Here is a 17,167-nt window from a genome sequence, read left to right as displayed (position 1 = left end):
GTCTTATTTTCGATCATCGGCTTTGGACTGAATGCCTAAAAGCAGTCGGTCCCTAAATCTCAAATTCCTACTTGACACCTTATGGATTTTTTTTTTAAGATGAGCTGCCCTCCATCAGAAACCAGATTCCAAACTTATACATATGGAAAATACTGCTGACAAAGGTGCATTGACAAAATCCCAAACCGAGAAAGCAAAGCAAAAACTTCGCTCTGCTTGCGGCTGATAAAATTAATTCAATAACAGCAACTTATTACATCCTTCTGCAAACAATGATTGGTAATTCTGAAATTAAATGAACGTACTCTTGTTCCTACAGTGTAACAGAAATGTTTCAAATGCATAAACAAATTCCATTTTCGTTTTAGTTTTATTTTTGAAAGCTGGCTGCGGCGGTTAGGTTAACAATCTAGATGCTGGATGTGCTCCTTAAGCGAAATTTGCCCTCAGCAGGTAAGAGGCTGTCAATCAGTACCAGTACCATCTGTGGGAACATTTTTGTCAGAGCGAAAATATGCTAAACGGGGAAGAAAAAAAAGGGAGTTCTGAGTGTTATTAATATAACCGCTTTTAATCACCTAAAAATGCCACCAAAACTGGATGAACTTGACATCTAATTGGGTAGTTAACCTACTATTCTTTATCAAAATGATGGAGTTGGTGCAATATTATTGTAAGGTGTGTGTGTGTGTGTGTGTGTGTGTGTGTGTGTGTCTGTACAATGCACGTTTAGAAGGTCAAATCTGTCGTGTATTTAACATTTTAGACATTTTAGCTAATGTCCTTGCCATAGGCTACCTGGGCCAGTTTGCTCCTTTGTTTATTCTTGGTTCAGCTGCCAGACTCTATACTGCCAGGAGGAAAACATTGCATTTTGGATTTGCCAACTTTTTTCCTGAGAATAAAATTGTTTATCTTAATTCAAGGCTTATTATTATAGCTAAGGGCTGTACATTTTGAGTTAAGGCTGAAACTGGAGAGAGCTGTTTTTATGCTCCATCTCAATTTACAAGCGCCTCACATGCACAGCACTTTTCTGTGGAGTATTTCGCTACTTGTGTAGCTTTAAAAAAAAAAATAAAAATAAAAATATTTCCCAGCCCTACTTGGTTTTACTCAAGCCGGCCTAAGCTATCCGTTCAGCTACGTAATTAGTCTGTTATTTATGCGTAGAAATAAAACGAGCAGTGACACGAGTGCAAGGTTAAAGTATATTTACAGTGCGCTGTACAGTGTCCGTGCAATGACTTTAAGGCAGGCATATTGACATTTTTTTAATGACAGCGCTGCCGGTTCCCGAAATTTAAACCTCTGTCAATGATTTAAAATGACCGGTCCTTCGAACACCTTCGGAGTAGCGCTCTACGTGGAAGCAGATCCTGCTATGGATTCCCTGTCCGGGTTGAAATGTCTGTGAACCACACACTTTATTTATTTATCTCTTTATTTCTAGGAGCGGGGGATGAGCGCAGCATGCCGATGGTGCTGCGTCCTGCGCAGTCCGGTCAAGGCTCAGTCCCCAGGTCTTGTTATGCAGAATGTTCCATATCATCAGCGCTATTACTTCAGAACTGTATTTCTGGACGTCGCAAGCCCATGAATGTTTTATGAAAATCTCCAGCCATGCATGGGGAATGAGCCAGAGACCGATACTGTGATTACTTGTATCTGAGGTAGCACTGCATTTTAGATGAGGACCGAAATGCCCCAGATAAAGTAATGTGCCGACCACCCGCGATTAGAACGAGCGAAGATTTTCGCCGTCCGGAGAAGTGCTGGAGTCAGCAACAGATTGCCAAAATATACAAAATATATTTTGAGAGTGAAATCTGTGTAATTTAGTCCCTGGTTTTGCAGATTCATGAGAATGGGATCAGTGATTGTTGGTAATGATTAAACCCATGGTGTGTGTGTGTGTGTGAGAGAGAGAGAGTGATTAATCACTGCTTTCATTGAAGCCCGCTGAGGTTGTTACTGCCCTGTGAGGACATTGCATCTAGGAAGACAGCAGTAACCATCAGTCCTTTTTAAATAAAGGCTGGAGAAATACTGGTTCACGATACATACATTATCACGTGTTATTTGATTTTTACAGCCAACAGGTAATGTTCGTGCACATTAGTTTAACATGGTACTGGAAGTGGGTTTCAAGTTTGTCCAGATCTGTCATATTTTATCTGACCATAGATTCACTGTGTGTTAATAATCACAGTGATGTCACTTTTGAATGGGTCAGATGAATCGGCTCAGTATTTCTCCTCTTTATAATTTGTAATTGGTTCATGTGACCATGCGGGCAACGGGGGCGGGTGAATTTCCTCCACGTTTTTTGCAATGTCCGCCTTAATTTTTAAATAAAACTCAAATGACGCTTCCTTGATAAAGCAACAAAACAATCAGTGGAATCCAAGAGCTGAGCACCTAAACACCTTGAATCAGACCTGTGACATGAAGCACTGAAATTCTCCAAGTCACTTCTGTTCCCTCACTCAAACCGGTCCCCGAAAGTTCAGCCTTTTACTCACGAGCATCATTCTCTCTCTAGCCTCCCTCCAGCACACAAGGAACAATAAAATGAGAAGCAAAACGTGTTTTTGATCTGCGGTCTGTCTTTTTAGAGTTCTCATTATTCGGATGTGGCCACACCTGGTGCTCTTTTCCTCTCGACAAGCCCTCCCCGGTTTGGCTTTTAGTCCCGGCAGGGGGTGGGTGTGGGCCGACTCCTGACTGTTAAACTATTATTATAAGTGAAGAAATTGTCACACACACCTAATGAGGTCTGTAGTGCAACCGTGGTACAGCTGAATTACATTAATAAGGCAGACAATGCGACCGCTTTGTTGTGAGCTCTGGTTTGTGGAGAGGTTCCTGATAAACACAACCTAAAATTCCAAATTTACAAACATGAATATAAATTCAGTTTTGAAGTAAGAACGGAATGATGTCTTAATGAATTGTGTGAATTATGTAATAATTCATGTAATTTTTTTTATTTATGTGCATAATTCATGTAATACATAAATACAGAATTTATGTAATACCTGGGACAGCTGGTACAGTAGTGGTTATAGCTGCTGTCTTTGAACCCAAAGGGTCACAGGTTCAAATCCCACCTCCAGCTGCTATACTCTTGCTCAAGGTGCTTACCCTGAATTGCTCCAGTAAAATTATGCAGCTCTATAAATGGGTAAATAATTGTGAGTAGCTTTACACTGTGAGTGGCTTTGGAGAAAGTTTCCCCTAGATGAAAAAATGTAGATGTGTGAAAGATGTATAGATCTGACCTAGCACCACCACAGGTATAGTAAATGAACCCCCAAAAAAAACCCCTATGGACATTTTTTAAAAGTGAAAAAATATTGTAAATAACTTTAGCTGACCACTTTTCTGACTAATTGGAGAAAAGGGATCACCGCGCAACACTTGGTGAAGGGATCTTGTAGTTGACACCTGGATGCTGGGATACACCTGGAGCCAGATAGAGAAGAAAGTACAGGACAGACACCAGGAGAGCCCTTGTTGGTGGCCTGTGCCCCAGGAGGGGTGGAAGGCCTTGATGGTTGATGATGGGATCACACATAAACAATCAAAGATTTTCCATGTACTAATGGTGGTCCATGGTGTAACACCCCCCCCCTTGCTCCCTGTGATTCTGAGATAGGCTCTGGACTGTGGTAACCTTTATCAGTATTGATGTATGGATGAGTGATTCAGTGTAAGTAGTGTATCTAGCAGTGTAAGTCACCGCGGTGAATAAGGTGTGTGGGATTGATAACACTACATAGAGTTCATTGGAAGTCGCTTTGGAGAAAAGAGTCTGCTAAATAAATAAATAATGTAAATGTATAAGTGGTTAGTGAAAAATGGATGAATGGATACTGAATTTATTGAAGTTATTGATTTTCGAAGACACGTCAAACCCAACGTCAAAAATAATTTGGAAGTGGATAATTGCCCTTCGTCTGTTGAGTCATGTTCATACAGAAAGGCATATGAGTTTTCATAGGCATTTCCAGTGCTTTCTGCCTTAAGGTTGTAATGCTTTTACCTTCCGTTGTGATTTTACGAAACTGAATTTTGTGCAGCAGCAGCAAACAGTTGAAATTTTTCCTTTTGCATTTACATTTATTCTTTTAGCAGACCGTTTTCTTCAAAACAACTTCCAGTGAACACTTTGTAGTATTTAGCCTGCACTTTTTTTTTTTTTTATTTAACCCAAGGTGACTTAAAATACTAGAGACACCACAATGGGTCACTCATCTATACACCAGTGAAACACAGTCTTTCTCATACACACAATGGGCAGTTTAGTCACCAATTGACTTAAAAGCATTTCTTTGGGAGAAAGCCCACGTAAACGGTGGGAGAACATTGAAAACTCCACTCAGACTGAGCAAGGACCGAACCGATGTCCTCTTGCACCACCCAGGTGATGTCAGGCAACAGCAGTCCTTGCTGCGCCACTGTGCCATCATGTCTTTTGCTGATGTGAAAATCCAATTTTTCTTCAGTAGTGGGGCATGTATGTAATGCATACTGTGCCTCATCTTTTCCCCATTTTTGAGTTAAGGGCTCATTTAGTGACTGACCTAGATTGATGCAGCTCTACTCTCCCTGAGTGAGTTCCATCCCTGGAATGTACTTGGGGCAGCCAGAGATCTTTGGTCGCTTGTCTGTGTTGTCGACCACAGAATCAGGAGAATGGACTGTACTGCGGTGTAAATTTTTTAACTTTGGTCTGTTAACCATTTCCAGCAACGCCATGGCAGGAGGAGGTGGTGTCGCTAGAGCTGTTGCTTTCTAATCCAAGGGTCTGGGTTTGAATCCCACCTCCTGCTGTAGTGCCCTTGATCATAGTACCTACCCCTAGAGTAAGAAATGAGTCATAAGCTTCAATTTTTGCAAGTAACTTAGAATACGAACCTAATATTGTAAATTGCTCTGGAGAAAAATGAGTTAATAATAAGAGCTGAAATTGATACTCATAAGGATCAAATTGATTTTGTCCCTTGGTGTAAATGTTGGTTCTACAGTTGGTATGATTATAGTGGATAGATGGCAATGTTCTTTTTATCAGGTCTTTCTCACAGTGCTCTTAGGAAAAAAGAAACGCAATAAAACGATACAAATAAGGATGAAATAATCAACATTGTTTATATGCTTGCGACTTATCTCATTCGCCTGCTCCGAATGCCTGTATGTGAAAGTATTTTTTATTTTTTTTTTTATTTTTCTAGGAAAATGTCTCGTCATATCTGGTTGCTGCAACAGATTTATAGAAATTGACCCTGTTCAGAAATCTATGCTTTGCATTCCTGCAGACCAAAGTCAGATTAAATTAATACATCATTGTCCCTTCGAAGAGCAGAAGGAATCCCATTCGTCTGCATGTATTCCCATCGCGTGGCACATTTATCAGGCAGCGTGCTTGGTGGGGAGAAACATCCGCCCATCCCCTGCAGATGTTTGATTGTGTTCGGCGAACAATGCGGCTGTTTGCGCGCAGGTGAGCTGATGACCCCCTCCCCACCCCCACCCCCCAACCCCCTCGGCTGGGGGTAGCTTGTACAACAAGCGCGGCCTTTCTGCGGAGAAAGTGAATCTGATTGTTAAAGACGGCGGGGCGCCCGCTGCCACATCTCACACAGTTAATGAGATGCCCCTCACCTCCAGCAACTGGTGACTCAGGCATCATATTTGACATAAATTGCATTTTAAAGGTGAAGCACTAGCCTCTGTACCAGAGCTGCGCTCCATCCTGGCAACAAGGCAACCATATATTTTCATGTTGATGCACGAAAAGGTCATATACCTCTTTTGCTCGGTTGTCGTCTGATGTCTGTGAATCAGCAAATATCGTACCTTCAACATCTGAGTCCAAAGTGGAGCTCGTCCTTAGTGTACTTGTTAGTCATGGCAATTAATATCATTGTTGATTTAATAATTCTCAAGCTGCACAACTTTGTCTTTGTATTCATCCTGTACAATGTATGAAAAAGGTGGCTTGTTGAAGAAGGGATTCAAAACACTTTAGTCAAAGCTGCCGTCATACCTCTGAGATTCAGTAGTGTTTTTCTTGTTTTTGGGAATTTGATCAAGGCATTGTTTACCATAATATGAAAAACACATTTTCATGTAAGTTTACCCAATAAAAACCTTTAAAAAAAGAATGATTTGCAATGATAATATTCAATGGCTATTGATGCACAATCCTATTGTACTGGGATAAGAGCCAGAGTTATTGCAACTGGGTTGAAGTCAGCTTATAGTTTTCATAGAAAACTATATGCATATCTATGAACTATGGGAAGGAAATCATGTTAAGATGGTGAGAACATGTAAAATCCATGCAGACTGAGCCAAATTTATTTCCAGGTCTGAAAACACAGCCCAGAAGCTGTCAGGCCCCAGTGCTACCTGCTATGCTGCCACCCAACTTGAGTGAAATGGGGTTTGCTTTTCTATCTTTTCAGGGTTGGATCTTCTGCAACTAAAAACTTCGTAAAAGAAGGTCACTGCCTATTAATTAATAATAAAAATAACGGTTTATTGGTGTTAAATCGCAGTCACCCTAAACAAAGGACTGAAGTGTTAGCACAATGTAGTCATTTGTTGTTACTTGATGTACAGACATGCGTCGCTTAACGATGCCGATACTTTGCGAGAAATTCGTCGATAGATGATTTTGTCATTCTGCGGACATCATAGTGTACTCATACAAACGTAGATGGTATAGCCTCGGTGCAGTCAAGAGACGCAGTAAACACGAGATTTGACACTGCTGCCTGTGTAACACAGCACATTGTTTTACAGTAAACTTTTTTATAAGTAGGAAAAGTACACTGTAAAATAACGATAAAAAGTACAGTGTGGTATATGCATAAACCAGTAACATAGGTGTTTATTATCAAGTGTTATGTACTGTACATAAATGTATGTGCTGTACTTTGATACGACTGGCAGCGTAGTAGGCTTGTTTACAGCAGCACCACTACGAACACTTAACACGTTGCGCTATGACGTTGCCAGTCGATAAGAATTTTTCGGCTCCATTATAATCTTATGCGACCGCAGTCGTATGTGCAGTCAATGATTAAGCGAAACGTCGTTAAGTGGTGCACGACCGTAAGTTTAAATGAACCACAAAAACCCGAGATCATTTACTTTACCAAAGTCATCGGGGGAAAAAAAGCAAAAATAGCAAAATAGTTAAAATAGATCTTTTTTTGTGACTAGGAAATTTCTTTGGGTAATACTGTTGTGGGAAAAGCTCTCATTTGCACCTCTAATTTGAGAAATTTGGAAAGCACATTATGGTATGATTCATAATTAACCAGGCTGTTTCAGAGAAGGGTAGTTCTGTTCATTAATCAGGATCTGAGTTTCCAGGGCGCAATCATTATGGCCGACCCCCAACCCCCCCGAAAGGTAGAGTCCACCTTTTGCTTCCAGAGCCCTATTGAGGGAGGCAGACTAGAAAGGACACTGATTACATATTCTTTTCTAACCACCGAGGCTGTCTGGTCATAGCGGCTTCGTAACGCCGCCATCAAAGCACCGTTCAGGGGAAATCAAAGGCATCCAAGTACACTTTGAAACTCGTTTGCCTTTGCCATTCGCGTACACATGCAATTATTGATTTTACCTCCTTATTATAGGGGTACGAGAGTAACTACGCAACCATAACTGGGGGGGCGGTGGTGGTGCAGGACGGTGAATGAGCCACACTGAGAGTTGTGGCAAGAGGATGCAAAGAATTAATTCCGAAAGAATGAAAGACGAGAAAAATAAGAACGGTAACACTTCATGATAACTGACATGGGCTCACATTAGTGGCAGGACCAGAGTAAATATTGCATCATTTTTCAGAGCATCAAAGACCAATATGATGAGGAAATATGGCTGGGTTTTTGCTGCCCAAGAGTTTGAAGCCTTTTTCTGTCACTGCTTTTAAAATCTTATCCTTCTATTTATATTTTAAAATATGCTTTATATGGTTTATGTTGAAATACAGTATGATGACATGATAAGGTGATGCCATTGTTACATTACTGCTCAACTGAATTAATTGTCTGGTAACATGAAACTTTACTCGGAAAAAAAATGAAAGTAAATGAATTTTTTTTTAAAAAAATTGCATGAATCTATAGTTATACTGTAATGTATTAACACAACCTAAGAAATGCCATGTATTCCTTTTTGTCACTAAGCAAGTATGAAATAAGAGAAGAATTCCGGTGTTCAGCACCATTTAGTGGTGATTGAATTACTGAAGGACACAGAACCTGCACTGCAATATTCAGTATCAGCGTTAAAAATTGAGATCCGTGCAAATAACGGCCAACGGTTATTAACGGAAACTGTCTGACATCTCTCACAGGGCATCACAAGAGGTGTTCTATTTACAGCTCTTTAAATATACAGCAAACAAGCGATGCAATTTAATTCTTGATAATGTCATGTATCACCTTAGTAGGACCTTATTATTATGTTATGTGTTATGAGCAAATTTAATCAAACTTATACTTTTTTCATAAATCACACATTTTTTTAGGTCCGCCAGCCAGGTGGCTGCACGTAGGAGGAATCTACATGAATATTTTTAAAGTGCTTCGTTAAAATAACATGTCATGTATAAACCAGTCGTCATATTTTAAGAAAATATTTCAACATACAGTTGCTACAAAGGAAAACAGTCGCCAAAAGTCCAGACAGCGATTTGTCTGTATGCTGTAGTAAATCAATAAAATATTTTCATTGCTTACTTTACCGAGCGAACACTCGGAAGATAAATTATGAAAAAAGGCTTCGTATTAACGTTTCCTAATGACTTACCTACTAACAATGTTCCTTTCACTCTAAGTGCTGTCTAAACCTTACTGCACTAATCTGTTTTGAGAATAGAAAATGTTATTGTCTCACACAGTGAACATTTAATGATGAAGCCTATTTGAGAATACAATAATGAAGAATTAGTAATTGGTCAGTAATATCGTATGTGTTTCATATGATCCGTACGTAAGGCGGGAAAAACTATCCTAGACATATAACTCGCTTCACAACTTTATCACAAACTGTTAGTGTGTTTGTTTATTTTAGCCTTGAGAAAAGTAGAATAAATCTCCAAATGTTAAACTCTACTAAATTTTGTTTGTCTTGATGTCAGCAGTGCCACAGTTTGTCAGTTATTATGGGAACGAAAATAAATATTCAGTGAAGTCCGTACACGGATATTTGGAGAGGAACATTAGGGTTGCGGTCGGCCTTTTGTTCAGATCATGCTTCATTCCAGGAATGAATCCTTTTTTCACATTTTTTAACATCTCGTTAGACTTTATATGAGAAATTAGGAGGCAAAGTACCTACCTACTTGTATTACACAGAGGTGCAGTAAGCTTGCTTTTTTCTTCAGAATAAAAGAAAGTTTTATCCTGCTGAAGAGTTGTCTCAGATATGCAAAACTGCAAACAAGATGGATATTATAAAGGAAAATTTAGACATTATAGTTAATGAATGCCAAAAATGGTTTTGGAGTTTAATTATAGTGTATGACTAAGATAGCAAAAGGTGTCACAACGTGCACCGTGAGACTGCGCTAGAAATTGTGGCAGGCAACGGAGAGAAGATGAAAGCGATTGCTTGCAAAGTGCGTCAGATCCACTTTGCCTGACTCAGTCCGAGTTCTTTATTTGCTTCGCACCACGCAAGTCATATTTTACAACTTGCCGTTTCAAACATTTTCCAACATTTCAAAAAGTTCAAAACACTCAGGCAATAAATAGATTAATCAACTACGAAATAAATAAAAAAAAAAAAAAAAAAAACACTGTTATGTGCTCCCTGTTGGGAATACCTGTCTCGTACTGTAGAAGAATAATGGTTTGGCATGAGCTGATTAATCCACCACTTCCACATTTGACAGTAAGGCAGGTTTAACTGCCTATGTGATGTAAGATCAAAGCTTGTTTAAGTCATAACAGAAATATTTTCGATAGTATATTGTATGTGATCGGTTTGAGAATTTAGTGTTTTCGTAATAGATTACTGCATGCAAATTAATGTCAGGCACAAAATGAGAAATGTTTTTCTTTGCATTAAAGTAAAAAAAAAAAAAAAAAAAAAGAGTTAAAGACAGCTTCATGTTGGAAGTGGCTTCAGGAGACGTAGCTTTACACTGCAGCTTTCCAGGTTCCAGGAGTAAGTGTTTCATATCGACAAAGGCTTCTGAAACTCTACTTGAAGACCATGCTTTAAAGCCTTAACCGGATGCCTAATAGGATCACGAGACATGCATTTATAATATTCCCTGCAAGCATCATTATGAACATTCGAAAATAGATGTTCATGGGGGGGGGAGACATGGTAATTTTAGCACTGCTGTTTCTGACGTGTCATGCACATGTCGCTGATGCGCTGTGACAAAGTTTAGGCAGCACTCCAAGCTGTTTCTGTGCCAAGTGTTTTATGATCAGCATGAGTCATTGGGGGTCATTAAAATGTCTTTAAAATGAAGGGACTCCGTTTTTGCGTGTTCGGTGGTTCATTGATCTCAAGCGACGAAGTCGCAGTGAGCAGCGGGTGGGGTTTAAAAATGACAGGTATATCGGTAGGGTGAGAATCGCACAAGACCCTTTGAGTGCAGACCCTTGGTGTGTGCTGTTCGTGATCGTGCGTGTGCTCAAGCACATGTTCTGACCTTGCTGATGCCCTCTGGGAAACAGTATCTTTACACCAATAGAGCTCTCTTAGACTGCACACAGAGAGCGTCCCTAGTTTTTTTTTTTTATTTTATTATTTTTTATCAATATGTAGTAAGACACTCCCGACTGGCAGACCAAGAAACTGAAATAGAAACACCTCTGTATGTGGGAATGCCATCTTGAAGATAAATTACACTCGGAGGGTTTGAAGCCTACTTATGCATGCAATAATGTGGTTTTGAATTTCAAAAATATAAAAGTGCCCAGTGTTTCAGGTGATCTCAGAAGGAGACTTTTTTTTTTTCCCCCCCCTCCAAAAGTTAACTCGGTTACTGTTTTACTGTAGAAATCTCGTATTGTTTGTGAGTGTATGTATGTGTGTCCGTGTGTTTGTGTGTTTCATTCTGTTTACTGTGAAAGAAACTGCTTGTTAAAGTCTAATGAACTCCTTATCACCTGTTTTGTCTTTTGGGACATTTTTCAGTGGCAAAACCTTTCTTTTGTATGACACTCCAGTTTAATATGGCAAGGAGATTAATTTTAAAGAAAAAAAATGTTTTATTTATCTTTCCAAATCTGTTAGTCAGTCCACCAGACCAAAGTCAACCGTATCAATGTTGCCTGCAGCTGGACCAGGAAACTGGCAGACAGACTTTTGATCTCTAGATTTGCAAGGTTGCGTGTGATGTTGGTACCTGCCTTCTGCCAGACACACTTCCTTGCAGTGTCATATGTTCTTCAGTGGGCTAGAGTGCCTCCCTTTCCTTGATTCTGTCTTCTCCTTAGCTTCTCTCAACTGGTGTTGGACAGCGCTTGGAGCTTGGCTCCGTTCCCGTTCTCTTTTCCATCTAGAAAACCCTTTCTCGGATTGCTCGTTGCCTCTTATGGATTCTACCATCGCTGCTATGCCGTCAATGCCTCGCTCTTGTTCTCTTTTCCTCCTCTAGCTATAAAGGTTTCCTCGCATATTTAAGCTTGCCTCTCGGATATCTCTGCCTGGGTGACGTATTGCCACCTGCAACTCAACCTCTTTCAAACCCGAGAACCTTCACGACCCATCTTGTCTGGACACCTTCCAGGAACTCTCTATCAGACTGGACAACTCACTCGCTCGACGTGTTTCGCTGGTTAAGAGCCCGGGAGTAACAATGGACTTGCATCTTATAATAATAAAACAATAATTCAATTCAGTTTATTTTTAGAGACTGCTTCTCTCACACAATGACACAGAATGCTGAATGGTGTCATAACCTGGTCATGCAGTTATGTCCTACATAACAACTGCAGAATCAGCCCTTGTATGCAGCTTCTGCTCCAGGCTATGGAGATATCCCCCCAGGACTACTGCAGCTCCCTCCTGTCAGGCCTCCCAGCCTCTGCCATCAGGCCTCTCCAGCTGATAGAGTACGTCTGCACGAGCTGTGTTCGACGTACCAGAGTGTTCCCAAATATCTCCCCTCCTCATCTCTCTCTCTCCATTGGCTTCCTGTAGTTGCCCATATCAAGATAAAGGCTTTGGTGATGGACTACAAGACCATCAATGAATTTGTTCCCTGGTACCTACAGGACCTGATTACACCTCAACACGCCTTCCACACTCGTCCACCCCGGCTGTTTGGTGGTGCCACTCATAAGAGGCCCAAAATGAGAAGCCTTAAGGCTCCGAAGTTGTGGAACGATCTCCCTCCCTCACTCAGAAATGCTGAACCCTCTTAATATTCAAGAAGAGTCTCAGAACCCACTTCTGATATCCTGTTAACTGCAGAAGCTTTACTGTTAAAAAAAATTAATTAAATTTTGCTCTCTATATGTAGCGCTTGTGTAATATATATTGGTTAAAAAAACAGTACTAGATTGACTCCACTTTGAAAATTGCATATTTGCATCTGTGTCATTGTGTGTTGGTGAAATGTATTGGACAGCTGGTAGCGTAGTGGTTAGAGTTGCTGCCTTTGGACCCATAGGTTTGATCCCCACCTCTGGCTGTAGTACTCTTGAGCAAGGTATTTACCCTAAAATTGCTCTAGTAAAATTACCCAGCTGTATAAATGGGTAAATAATTGTAATCTTAATACTGTAAGTTGCTTTGGAGAAAAGTGTCAGCTAAATGAATTAATGTGTATTATTGTATAACCAGATCTCTGAAACAAATCTATTTGCATTACAAAGCATAAAATGTAAATGACTCGTCTTCCTGTCGTTAACTCTCTGTCAACCTGGACATCTGACTGATGTTGCCTACCTCTTTGGCTAAGAGTCTGGGAGTGATGATTGACTCAAGCTTGTCTCAGCACAACGAAGCCACAACCGGGACCTGCAGATACATCCTGCATAATATCCGTAGGATCCGTCCTTACCTCACAACTGACTCTGCCAAACTACTTGTCCAGGCCGTGGTGACATCTTGTCTGGACTGCTGCAACTCTCTCTTGTGTGGCCTTCTCACTATTGCCATCAAACCTCTACAACTGATACAGAACGCTGCTGCATGAGTCGTTTGATTTGCTAAAGTGTTCCTGTGAATCTCCTCTACTCATCTCTCTGCACTGGCTTCCAATAGCTGCCTGGATCAAATTTAAGACCCTGGTTATGGTCTACAAAAGCATCAGTGGAACTGCTCCCAGCTATCCACAAGACTTGATCATCTGCTACACCCCAACCAGACTGCTACGCTTCTCCACCTCTGCCTTCTTGGTGGTCCCACTCACAAAAGGTCCAAAAGCACCAGGTTCTCGGTTTTAGCTCCGATGTGGTGGAACGACCTTTCCGTCTCTCTCAGAGCTGCCGAATCATATAATGTGTTAAATTCATGTATTGTGTAAATGTTAATGCTCTGTAACTTTGATATCAAAGTGTTTTAACAACGGATAAGCCTTCACGCAGCTACTCGTGTAATATAAATGTTTAAAAAAAAAAAAAAAAAAAATTAGGAATGTTTAGGAGTTTTCGATATTTGGATAAACCTTTATACAGCTACTCGTCTGAACATTGGTTCATATGGTGGAAAGTAACAAACTGTACTTTAGAATCAATTGTCTGCATCTCACATTCTCTTTCTGCTACTGTAATGCACACATTGTATTTTCTATGAGATGTACATTGTTTTGGAGAAAAGCATCTGCTAAATTAATAAATATAAATGCAGATTGTTTCGAAAAGCAGTTCATTTTGCTGCAAGGCACATTACTTCAAGAGAGGTGTGGTTGACAACAAAATACATTTATTGGTATAGGTGGTCACATCTGAGCTGCCAGATTTTTAACACTTAATTTTTTTCATTGTTTACACAGATCTTCAGGAGATGTTGGCTGGTGTTTAAGAAAGCATCAAGTAAAGGACCAAGACGCTTAGAAAAATTTCCAGATGAAAAAGCTGCTTACTTCAGGAATATTCACAAGGTTTGTGAACTTCTGCACTATCAAAGCAAAAGTATATATTAAAAGTGAAATTGTTGGTTAAAAAAGAAAAATGTTAAGTTGTTCCTGCTGTACTTTTAGTTGGATGAAAATGAGCTGAAGCCCAATGAAATCCCAAGTGTATATAGCTGATACTGAAAGAAGCTGGCAAGACTTTTGATTGGCACTTAAAATAAAATTCATTATTAAAATTCATTATTTAACACCGTCTAGTAAATTTCTCATACAATATTTTTTTTAAATGTTAATTATGCTTTAAAATGTAGTTCAGTTAAGCTTCTCTTATCCAGTATTAAATTTAATGCGTATGCCTCATAACCTCTTGCTATTCATGATTGTATTCTTCTAAAGAAATACTAAAAGTTACTGCTCAGAGGAAAAAAAAACCTCAGGGACAGTTACTGGCATCTACCCTAGACGTTATCTGCCCATAGACCTCCCTTGACATAATACTGTGGTATAATGGTCATGTAACCAGTGTAAGTCAATTCATCCCAGTTACTCTATTCCGTACTTAAATGTTGTATATGGTTACACAGAACAGGCTGACTTAAGCACCTGCATTTGTATCGTTTCTTCCACTCATCACTGAATAAGCCTTGAATTTTTGAGACGACTTCACTTCCATTGCAAGCCTGTCTGAAGGTTCAATGACAGCCTCATCTTTTCCCCCTTGCCTTCATTAGCATGCTGTTTCTTAATGAGGAGTCCTTCTGATAATGATTACTTTAGGCCAGGGGTCGCCTACCTTTGAAACGGTTGTAGAATACAAACCTCGGATGTGAGAGGCTAGGAGGGAATGAAGTTTGGTCAAATCTTTTTGACTTAGTGTAGTGGTTAAGGTTGTCATCTTGCAATTAGGATTTTCTCCATTTGAATCCTGATCCTTCTGTAGTACGTTTGATCACAGTACTTACTCTCAACTGATACAGTTAAAATGTTAAAATTACCCAGCTGTATAGATGGGAAAATAATTGCAAGTTTAATACGCTAACTTAACATCGGTGTAAATAATTTTGGGCGAAGGCGTCGGTTAAATGAACAAATAATGTCCTGTCATCACCAACCACGACAGGGGAAAGATATTTTAATTACTGTTAATGTCTAATAGGTTTATTGCATAGTGACTGTGGCACATGGCCCATTTGCTGATGTACCAATTAGAATGCTGTTGTCTCAAGCTCTTATTTGTAAGTCATGAAGAAAATACACATTGAGGTAAATGAAATTATTCGGGATAGAAAGAGGCACGAATTAGTGCGGTAAATATGTGCTTTGTTTCTTGGGAAGTGATCGACCTTGCGTTTTTGAACAAAGGCCAAGCTAAGCAAAATTAGAACTGACCTAGTTCTCTGTCTGGGAATTGTTAACTTAGTGTAAACTAACTGATGTGGAAATATAAACTGTTATTATATCAAGATATACACTGGTATTAATATGTTCAGTATCCCTTCTTTATATAAGGTTCTCTAGGATACAAATTGGAAGCAGATTAGTTTGTCTCGTTTTTATCGGTTTTAATCGTGTATGGCGGTTTCGTAGCAGCAATGCAGGGGTCAGTGGTTAAGGAGTTGTACTGGCAGAGATTGTTCAAAGCTCAGTTCTTGGAAACGTAGGTTCCTAGGCAAAACTTTTCTTGGTAAAATATTGCTCTGTATAAATGTATAAAAGTTTAAAAAAAAAAAAAAAAAAAAAGGTGCCATCAAACTATTGTGTGAGCTGCTTTGTTTATTTTTTAAAAAAGTCTGATAAGGAAATATACATATACATAGAGAAAGGCAAGTATTAGGCAGTCAGATTATATTTTGTTTACTGTTTGTCAGCTTTAGCAGATGATGAATTCTTTGGTTTATTTTCATAAGATTATTTTGTCACATTTTTCTTCCCAGATCTCGGTAAAATGTTGCTGCTGAGAGTCAAATGAATACATTCAGTAAGAGAAGTGGACAGTTCTAGATTTAATACACTGTTTGACAGTGTCCATTTGTCAAAGCTGTTGACCTTTTCTCATATGTCTGTTCATGTTGGAAATGCAGTGACCAGTATGGATGTGGACATATCTTGTAGATACCACTTCAGAGTTTTTTCTTTTTTTTTTTTTTTTTTCCCCTTGTCACTGCGCATACAGTAAATAAACCCCCTACTGTACAAATGTGATATTTTTCCCACCCTAAAACTTAATAACATGAACTTGCTGAAATCATCCAGTGGTTACAGCAATATAAATTATCTGCCTTTTTAATATGTTCCTCTAGGAGTGTTCGCTTTTGAGGAGATAATCCTCAGTATCTTCTTTGAAGACTTTAGTGCTCTGTGAAGGTTTGAATTAGAACTCATTATAATGCAGAACATTAGAAAAAGAAACATAGTGAATGCTGCTGTAAAAGAAGATGTAGATACAAATGGGAAGCGTCACATAAATCTTGTTGTTTTTGTCTGAAATGTGTCCAGTTTTGGAGGGAAAATGAAATTTTGCGGAAAAGTAACCTAATTTCTCAATGTTGATTTATGATTAGCCAGAATCTTATTCCAGTGGCTCACAACACTGTCTTGACTTTATTACAAGTGCAGAGTCAGCATGCCTGCATAATGTATTCCTTTCATTAATGCTTAGTATTACAATTAAACAGTTATGTTTTTGCTAAAGGTCAGTTCTCTGCAAGAGTTCCCTTTCTTACAGCAACTGGACACTCAGTGCAAAGCAAAAAAGAAAGTTTAAGATGTCTACTTTTTTGGATACAATGGACAATGTATACAGTTCTCTTGCTGTACTTTTTCGGTATTAACTAAATTATTGTTTTTCATTTTTATTTGTTAGCCTGCTAACAAATAAAAATGAAAAACAATAATTTTACAAGTAAATCTGTTTTTTGACTCTTTTTTTTTTTCTTGCCTCTGAAACTAAATATTTGATATTGCTGGGTATACTCGGTGATAAGTCAACAAGTTTTTCTGCAACTCTTACATTTGTCTGAGTCTGTCTGAAAAGGCTCAGCGACGGGTTTCCCCCAGCAAAGAAGGTTGTAGTTTAGATGCACCATGTCTAACTGA

At 39.2% G+C, this 17,167-nt stretch overlaps 1 protein-coding gene across 2 annotated transcripts in view; it reads left to right on the top strand.

Moving 5' to 3' along the window:
* Nucleotides 1-17,167, top strand: part of dok6 (docking protein 6) — a 58,192-nt gene that overhangs the window by 9,914 nt on the left and 31,111 nt on the right. For both annotated transcript variants that reach the window (XM_018753900.2, XM_018753901.2), the window contains exon 2: nucleotides 13,991-14,098. In XM_018753900.2, the coding sequence (XP_018609416.2) occupies nucleotides 13,991-14,098 (108 nt within the window). The remainder of the gene's footprint in view (nucleotides 1-13,990; nucleotides 14,099-17,167) is intronic.

Source organism: Scleropages formosus, chromosome 9, assembly GCF_900964775.1.
Source record: "Scleropages formosus chromosome 9, fSclFor1.1, whole genome shotgun sequence".
Classification (NCBI taxonomy): domain Eukaryota; kingdom Metazoa; phylum Chordata; class Actinopteri; order Osteoglossiformes; family Osteoglossidae; genus Scleropages; species Scleropages formosus.
This window is presented reverse-complemented; position numbering and strand designations above follow the sequence as displayed.